General features: G+C 37.2%; 1 protein-coding gene across 2 annotated transcripts in view; it reads right to left on the bottom strand.

Moving 5' to 3' along the window:
* Window positions 1-10,000, bottom strand: part of LOC143029838 (uncharacterized) — a 78,591-nt gene that overhangs the window by 19,426 nt on the left and 49,165 nt on the right. For both annotated transcript variants that reach the window (XM_076192927.1, XM_076192926.1), the window contains exon 3: window positions 1,435-1,537. In XM_076192927.1, coding sequence (XP_076049042.1) covers window positions 1,435-1,537 — 103 coding nt within the window. The remainder of the gene's footprint in view (window positions 1-1,434; window positions 1,538-10,000) is intronic.

Raw genomic sequence — 10,000 nt, 5'->3', positions numbered from 1 at the left:
TGGGGGACCGACCGCGAAGACCTAGTGACGCGCTACAAATGCAGAGGTCAGACTGTCTGACGGACTGAATGAATGGCTCTGGGCAGGCAGTATATATACAAGAGACTGACCCGACGCCATGACCAGACGCGACCTAATTGCCGTGACCCTTTCTGGTCTTTCCGACCATTGAGTCAGGTCAACTACCACACAACTCTACCATGCATAAACTCGTACTTTACGCACAAGCATGCTTGTGGGGTACATGTACACCACAATGGCTGTTCACCCACATCCCGCGACTATATAAATATACTACCTGTCCCGAGCTAGCTTAACATTTCATTTGCTCCAACATTGAACATATTATACGTTTTGACATTTTACATAATATTTACGTTTTCTATTTGATTTTCCGGGATTAACTACTCAAGAAGTTAATGACGACGGAATTTGGCGTCAACTGAAAGATGACGAAAGTGACATTTTGGATTTGTCTGATCAATCTATTTTCCTACATAACCCAAACCCTATTCTACTCTTCGCTATAAAAAATATAGATGAAACAGTCTGGTGATAGGGAAAATAAAATAAAAAAGTGGCACTTGATGAGTTGATCGAGATAAGCTGTTATCATTTTGTTATTAAGGGGGTGACATAAAAATAAAATAAATTATCTAGTGGTCGTCCAAAAGGGTCAAACTCCATCAAAGTTGTTTTCATATTTTAAAAGACAGTGAAAGATAACAGATTTATTTATTGATCATGTGGCGGGAATCATCCAGGACACCAAGAAGAAACATTTTATTCCAGCGTTTAAGTGTTCTATGTTTTCTATGACAGCCAGGGCATGGTATCACAACGTCTGCCAAAAACGAAATCCAAAACATTGAAGAAATGTTTTTCTAACGTGCATACATCCACTTGCTCGACTAAGAAAAGTGAATTACAGTCTACGACGGTAATCAAATTTAGAATAATAACTAATAACTAGGATAAGTAATGGCTGCTAATGGTATATTAAATAAAATTCAGATAATGGTAGACTCGTTTGATTTACAAAAACTACGGGAAAGATATGTTTTTTTTTTTTTTTTAGCAAATCGTACCTTTAATGATCACCACAAATCCTTGGGCTTCAAATGGTGACCGGCCTATGGAGTTAGTAAAAAGGAGAAAAACACTAAACCAAGAATAACTGTGAGATTAGTGTCTCAAGTGTATTTGATAAAAGATAAACTTCTGCGCTAGTTAGAATAACAAATATCATTTGTTAAGAGAACAAAGTCTATTGACAACTTCAAAACATCAGGATCTGGAGTAAAAATGCAATTAACATTTCCCCAATCATCAGTAAAGACAACTTCAAAAGCAATTTCAAATATGTCTGCCTGGAAGAAGCAAAGCTAGTCAGTGGCAGGTTTACAAGATCTGAGAACGGAAGACTGGACTTACGCATGGTCGAAGTAAATTGGCTGGATCGAAGGCCAGCACGTATGGAAGGGCGCTGGCATAAGCGTTGACCACTCGAGTGAACACATCCCAAGACTCAGAAACCCTGAAATGGGAAGAATAACGAGAATAAAGTATTAGAAAATGGAATCTAATGGCCATGGATGAATAGATAAGATGAGGAAATACTTTGTATAAAGTTAAAGAAGGAAATAGGATTTTCCAGATCATTATACTTCTTTTATACTTCGCTAAGGAATGGACACTGGATATGATAAAAATGTTAGGCCTTAGTATAGGGGAATATCCTTGAGTTTATGATTTAATGCTTGTAAAAAATATTTCTAAGACTACACCATTATTTCTGCTAAGCCTCACTTTTCTTTAAAAGCTGCAACCAGACTAAAAAATATTAAAAATTTTAAGTTACATTCGGTGTTAAGTAGAGGTCTGTAGCTTCCAGGTAAACTGTTATCCTGGAATTACGCTTAATTCCCTCTAATGAACAGCTGATCAAATTTCATATGGTAGGATCTTTTTATTATTCTAAAGCACTGGTTTGTATATTTATCATCTGTAATTTGAAAATAACTAGTGAATTCAGTGTTTTAATCAAAGGTTATTATATAGGAAGACAGACTGGTCCAGTTCCTTGAAGCGTCCAAAGTGTTTCTAGTTTTTTCATACAGATGGGTTGTGGTTCCTAAATTATAGTGAAAATAATTATAGTACACACACACACATATTATATATATATATATATATATATATATATATATATATATATATATACATAATTTGAAAATCATTAATATATTATTTTTTATTGATCTGTTTTGTTTTTCTAATCAGAGGTTACTACAGAGGAAGTTGGACTGGTCCTATTCCTTGAACCGTCCACAGTATTTCTATTTTTTTTCATAAACGTGGGTTGTGGTCTCTGCAATGTTGTGAGAAAAAATTTCTCTCTCTCTCTCTCTCTCTCTCTCTCTCTCTCTCTCTCTCTCTCTCTCTCTCTCTCTCTCTCTCTCTCTCTATATATATATATATATATATATATATGTGTGTGTGTGTGTGTGTGTGTGTATGTATATGCGATGGCGGATTTTGTTCCAGTTATTTTCGAATGCTTGAATATAGGGACACTGAAAGCTGTGTGTGTTGGATTGCGTTCATTTTGGAACATTTATCGTTCACGTATGGCAGATGACTCAAATCTTTAATGGGAATGTAGACGAACTATTTCGGTAATGCCAACTTAAAAGAAAATGAAAAAGGCTTATTAATGAATACTTCGGGCGGTAGATCCAGTTGTTTTGGAGCAATCTCCCTCTCCTCGAACCCAAAACACACGAGGATTCAGAACCCTTTTGAAATAACCTTTCCTATCTTGTACCTGCGAATCAAAGAACAGGAACATCTACTGAATCTAAAATCTGATGAAGGACTGCGCGTTCAAACGACGACCAGTTATGTGCTTTTGAATACAACTCATGGGAGAGTGTCGTGACCAAATGAGCTTCGAAATAACTGATCCCGTTTGCTGTGACTATGCGCGTCAGGCCGGCGACAAGGTCCTACAACGGAGGCGCGAAGGGAATGACCCCCGGAAATGTGCCGCAAGCAAGGAGGTGTCACCTGCTTCTCCGCCTACGAAATGTTATTCGACGCGTCAAATGTGAATTTCATGTCATGAATCAAAGCATAGTTGCCAGTCACAGCCTTCAGTCCTTCAAGAACGAGTCAAATTCTTCAAGTGTTGAGGACTTACTTTTTTCATAGTCTTATGAAATAATTAATTATATTTTTCTCATATTCTATCTAGACTGCTCGTTTTACTACGTTGTGGTTAATAATGAAATCAGTTTCCCAGGACCAGTGTTGTAAATCTCGCTGATCTGAGGAGAGGGCAAAGAAGACGAAGAAATCTGAAATATTTTCGTCATATTTCTAGCGACCGGGAAGCCTCACTAAAATGACAGGAAATGGGAAAGACTTATTTTTTGCAATACACTGCCATAATGGGTTATTTCATCAGGTATTCTGGCGTAATATTCCTCTCGTCTGGTGCATCATCACTCCCGTCATTTACGCACAATGTAGTCGAATGCTTCAGCGTGTCGTTCAAAAGGATCACAGACTCTTCCAAGTTACGTACCATCTTACTGGCTACACTTGCACCTTCTGCACAAATACGCAAATGAATTGTAAAACGAAAAAATAACACAAAAATAAGGCAGAAGTATGAAGAGGAATATGGGGAAGAAGAGGAAAAATAGGAAGAGGAAGGAAAGGGAGGAAGATAAGAATGAGAATAAGAATAAGATTGAGAGTAAGAATAAGAATAAGAATAAGAATAAGAATAAGAATAAGAATAAGAATAAGAATAAGAATAAGAATAAGAATATGAATAAAAAAGAAAAATAATAAGAATAAGAATAAGAATAAGAATAAGAATAAGAATAAGAATAAGAATAAGAATAAGAATAAGAATAAGAATAAGAATAAGAATAAGAATAAGAATTAGAATAAGAATAAGAGTAAAAATAGGGACAATAATAAGTATAAGAATGAGAATGAGAATGAGAATGAGAATGAAAATGAGAATAAGAATAAAAACAAGAATGGGAATATGAATATGAATAAGAATAAGAATAAGAATAAGAATAAGAATAAGAATAAGAATAAGAATAAGAATAAGAATAAGAATAAGAATAAGAATAAAACAAACACAGCCGCAATAATCTAAAACACAAACAAACAAACAAACAAAGAATTTAGCTGCAGTGACCTTAATGTTTACATAACAGTGAGTTTAGTAATTTGTCAGCAATAACTAGCGCTCCTATCTTCTGGGGACAACATTGTATTGAAGAAGCAGAGTCATTGTGATGGCAAAGGAGAAATATGATGATAACAGAACAGAGGTATAGTAGAAGTTAAAAGCGATCAGCATTCTATTTTGAGTCGAGGTTAGTTTCTGATTGGCTGTGATGTTTGTGTGCTCGATTACGCATAGACAAAAATAAACTTGAGCTCTGGACGACGAGTAAGTGTATCAGCAAAAAATCTCATTCTAATTCAAGCCAAACCGAATTCGATCACACAAGACAGAAGGTCGAAAGTAATATTGAAGACGATGGCATTAAAACTTCAATATAGCCGAAAGGCAGAGGAAAAGGAAATACGAACCAAGACAAATAAACGTCGCATTAACGAAGCGTTTTTGCGTTGTGTCCGTTTATGGAGCGGACGCTAGTGCATGGTTTGTTTGTTTACATTTTCGGGAGCTCGTTAAGTTCCGTGACGTGATACTGTACCACTGGTCAGACACTTAGTACCAAAAGATACCAGAGAGTAGGATGTCGTCGTCGATAGATGTACAGTGAAAAAATTAACGGTGAGCGAACAGTGACGCTTAGCTTCTTTCCTAGATGCACCACACAGTTGAAATTGCTTGAGATATTTGGAAAATAAGTAATAAGTAATAAGTAATATGTAATAAGAAATAATTGGTTAATAATCAATAAATAATAGGTAATAAGTAATAAGTAACGAGTAACGAGTAATAAGTAATAAGTAATAAGTAACAAGTAATAAGAAATAAGTGATTGGTAATGAATAATAAGTAACTAGTAACGAGTAACAAGTAATGAGTAACAAGTAATAAGTAATAATAAGTAATAAGTAATAGATAATAATTAATAATTAATAAGAAATAAATAATAAATAGTAAGTAATAAATAATATATTATAAGTAATAAAAATACTTCAGTGGAAGATTTTTTTTAACTCAATGATTAAAATTCAATGGGAGCTCTTTCAACTACAAACGTGATGAACAAATCTCTTTTAAATAGATTTGTAGTGATTATATACACTGCTGTTCATATAGAATTAACGGCCAGAAGTCAAGGGCAAATTCTAATTAATGTTGTAAACAATTATCTCAAGTTCCCATAATTTTCCCGGGCATCTGTAACCACGGTCATAGACTGTGAAATAAGAACATAAGAGCATAAGAATAAAGGAGACTGCAAGAGACCACAAGGCCTACACTAGGCAGTTCCTTGTCTATTACCCCATCCGTAAAGTTGTCTAACCGTTTCTTAAAACAATCGATAGTGTGAGCGCTCACTACATGGTTATTAAGTCTTTTCCATTCGTTGACCACCCTATTAGTAAACTAATTTTTTTCCTATTTCTTTCTTAAATCTAGATTTGTCCAATTTAAGTCCATTACTGCGAGTCCTGCCCTATTGTCTTAATATGATGAATATTTAATTTGAAATCAAAATAAAAAGAAGCGAGAATTTTTATGTGATTTTAGATGCAGCTCCACTTTAACATGATTGACAAGGTCTATGTCATCTATATACATATTTTGTTGTTTTACTTTGTTAAAATATATGGATTTGTTTGTGTTGTTATTGCTTTTTCTTCTATCTATTCTTTTTTAGTAATTCTGTCTTACTTTTTTTTCAGGAATACGTCTTCCACTCGGTACAGGAAAGATAATTTAGCCCTTTTTCATATAATGAATACTTTTAACTAGTTTGACTTTGTTTTTATTTTACTGTTGTTTTCTATTTGTTCAGCTTGATTTTGCATATCTGAAGAAAACGAGTTTTTATTTAGACGAAAGTAAAGTTTCCGTTTTCTACTGCATTTTTTTTATAAAGACTTTCTCCGCCCAAGAAACGTTGAAAGCAAACAAGTATATTAACTCAGAATGACTCATCACAGTGCACAAACTACGCATAAGATCCACACTAAACTGTACATCAACAACTTGCCTGCCTACGATGAACGCGAAAAAAGCCCATAACTACAAAGCAAAAATAACAAAAAGTTACATTAAATCAGCCCCAATAAGTCATCTACATTCACACACGGTCTCATGTCAGAAACCTCGTCGAGTTACATTGCACAACCTCAACCCACAGGACACAAAACAAGAGAAAAAAAAAATGCTCCTCACACATCTATAACCTTTCCCCGCCAGTCAACAATACCTCTTTAAGGAAACACACGAGCATATCACACAGCAAACAATATATTCTCAGATAAATAGGATAAAATGAGGGCCTTCGGCTAGGAAATGCTTAGCTACGATCAAGGTCTCCAACAATGCCTTATATGCTCCAACTTAGAGGATAATGGATGTTGGTAGCTGTTGGACCCGAAGGCGGGAGCACATAATGCAAGCAGCGATCAAAACCAAGCCACTAATCAACACAACGATCTCAAGACCAACAAACTCAGTAATAAATCAGATACCCCGCGACATAAACTAAGAAGCGAAAACACTTCCAAGACACACAAGAATAACACAAGCCCGCCTACTCTCAAGTCATCACCCAACACTAAAAGGTTACCACCATATATTTGGCCTGAAAACAAACACCATAAAACCTAGATGTTGTCACCATATAGAAAACACAGAGTAATCTCAAACTACATACACACATATATCCCTTCAACATGGTTTTGACTCTCCTGCAAAAAATATTTAAGGATCCGGATTGACCGATTAACATTGCTTCGATCTCCTTTTGGCATTATTTAATGTCGTGAATGATTTAGTAGTCTGTTTAATAATGTATGTGACATCAAACAAACCTAATGCAGTAATAAGTCTGTATATTCCCTTGGTCCATAGTGAACGACAATGGAAGTGAACACAGCAAATGAATTGGCAGAACCATCTAGGTTACACGAGATGGGTTGGTAATTTTGAATATGGACAAGAATACGGAAGAGGAAAACGGAGTCTTTTGGGGTTTCTCTGACGCAAGACTCAGGTCTACCATCACACGTAGTAGGAGAGTACATCAGCTTCCAGCACATTGGAGGAATTAACCTTGGAACTAAATTCTGTACCGAGCACAAATTCCAAGTAGTCCATACCTTCCGTAACCGGAAGAGTTCTGGTCTCGCATTCGCTTAGTTGTGGGTTCGAGTCCCTCGTTCCTCTCCAACACCCAGCAATAACTGTTACTTGACCCAATAGTCTAAACACATAGGGCTAAGGTCACGACTTCGGCCGCAGATACGCGTTTCCTGGCATAGGCTCCTCGCCTTACCAGACGATACTGTTAAGGGAACGTTTCTCAACCCTGGGGACGCGACCCCAAGTGGGGTCGTCAAAGCGTTTCTCCTGGGGGTCGCCAAGACATCTTGTATGCTAAATTTTTTGTTGCAAAATTATATGAATTCAATACAATAACCATGATGTTAACTTTGTCTTTTATAACCTTACATTACCTTATTTACACGTATATTTATTATACTTGTCCCTTACTTTTTACAGTCAACAACTAGTCATATATATTAACACATATACAAATAGACTAGTGTGGTCGCGGCTATATCATGAGGATCATATTGGGGTCGAATGAAAATAAAAGTTGGGAAACATTAGTATAGGGTAATAATTTCGCGGTACTGCACAATATACGGATTCGTCTTCATCTCCAAGGGGTCAATAACAAAAGAACTGAATGTCTATACCATCCGACATTGCTATGACGTCATTAATAGTCATAAAGGCCACTTTTGAATTTGACGACACCTGTCCAGACGTCCTTTTTATTTAACAGAACTAAAGAGCGTTTTGGGAGTTTTAAAATGGGATAGACAAAAAAAAAAAAAAAAAAGAAAAAAAAAAAAAAACCACGGACGGCTAAAGCGGATTCTACAAATAGAAGTAGAAGTCACTCTGGGATTTCCATTATAGAGACCATTGGTTTCATAAGAGGTCAGCCAAGGAGAGAAACATATTCTTCGAGCCAAGAATGCATAGCGAATGCATCGAACTTCCTTGTGCGCATACACATCACCACTTCAAATGGCAACACTACAAGAGAAACGAACAGAAACGTGGTGGAGGTGGAAAGAATGAAGAGGACGAGATGGAGGGTTGAGGGAGGTAGAAAGAGGGGGCTAGGGGGATGTGGCTGTGGCTTCCATCCAAAGATCAGGGGGGGGAGAGGGGAGAAGGAGGTGTGTGTGGTGGTAAAAAAAAAAAAAAAAAATAAGGACTTACTCTAATATAAAGGAGGGTGGGGGGGTGGGAACAGAAACAGGATCTAAGAAGTTAAGGTCCGGGCAGGTACGAGTCATGAGAATCACATACACTCAAACACACATACAAACACACACATACATGCATACATACACACACACACACACGCACACACGCACACATACACACACGCACACACACACACACACACACACACACACACACACACACACACACACACACACACACACACACACACACACACACACACACACACACACACACACACACACACACACACACACACACACACACACACACACACACACACACACACACACATACACACACACACACACACACACACACACACACACACACACACACACACACACACACACACACACACACACACCACAGACACACACACACGACTCGGTGGCGCGGTTGGTAGGGTCCCCGACTGTCACTACGGCGGTCCGGGTTCGAATCCTGCCCAGGGCTGAAATAATTTCGGTATCGCTGCGCTGCGAGTCGTTACTCCAACTCTCGTGGGCGGGGAGTTGGATGTGTGTGTGCGTGTGAGTTCACAGCATTACTCATAGATCGGTCATATATGAGCTCTGAACTCTTTTCCGGGAGGGAAATAGCTGTCGATCACAAGTCCAACACGTGATCCAAGACCATGGTGAATCACACACACACACACACACACACACACACACACACACACACACACACACACACACACACACAAAAGAAAACATCGAAAGAGAATTCTTCAACTGACAGGGCTAAAGAGGTAAATTTGAAGTAATGGATCAAAACATAATAACAGGATTGAATTTCGTAATAAACTAGATGGTAAATCGGAAAATGGGATAGGACGCAGAAATATACAAAGTTCGCAAAGTGGGGAGATATAAGAAAGAACGGGTGAAGTGGATTGCACAAATAACGAATAAGTAAGAAGAGGTTTATGATACGTGGCACAGAATCAAGTGTCTGATCGAATACATGAACGAAAAGAACTGAACATTATTTAATGAAAAGAGTGGAAAAATAAATGGAATGAACAACAATGAAAATGTTAAAGAAAGAAAGTGGTGCTAATTAAGGAAAACAAAGACGGGTTGATAAAAGAATCATTGTAGGAATGAGGCACTAAAGGTGATGAACTTAGATATAGAACGATCGTTCTTAAAGCTAACCGATGTACGAAATGAAGAGGAACACTACGGCGTTATATTGCCCGTTGGTCTTTGAGCGTATAGCTCTTGTACGTACACAGATATCAAATGGTTTCCTTCTTATCTGCAATCTAGTATTGTCCTCCGGATCTCGAACCAACTTTGTAATATCTTTTAGGATTTTCTGGCCATTTTGTCTTTTAAATGTGTGTGACATTCCAGGGCTGAATATTCCTGAGCGGGCTTTAATTATTACGTAATTAGCGTTACATTCAGACGTACGTAGTAAAATGCAAGTTTTATGTTTATCCTCCATTTTTGTGATTCTCTACATTATTTCAATCAAATCAAG

This window comes from Oratosquilla oratoria, chromosome 11 (assembly GCF_046742065.1).
Source record: "Oratosquilla oratoria isolate Oo_2021 chromosome 11, ASM4674206v1, whole genome shotgun sequence".
NCBI classification, from domain to species: Eukaryota; Metazoa; Arthropoda; class Malacostraca; order Stomatopoda; family Squillidae; genus Oratosquilla; species Oratosquilla oratoria.
The sequence above is the reverse complement of the archived record's forward strand: the minus strand, read 5'-3'. Positions and strand labels throughout refer to the sequence as shown.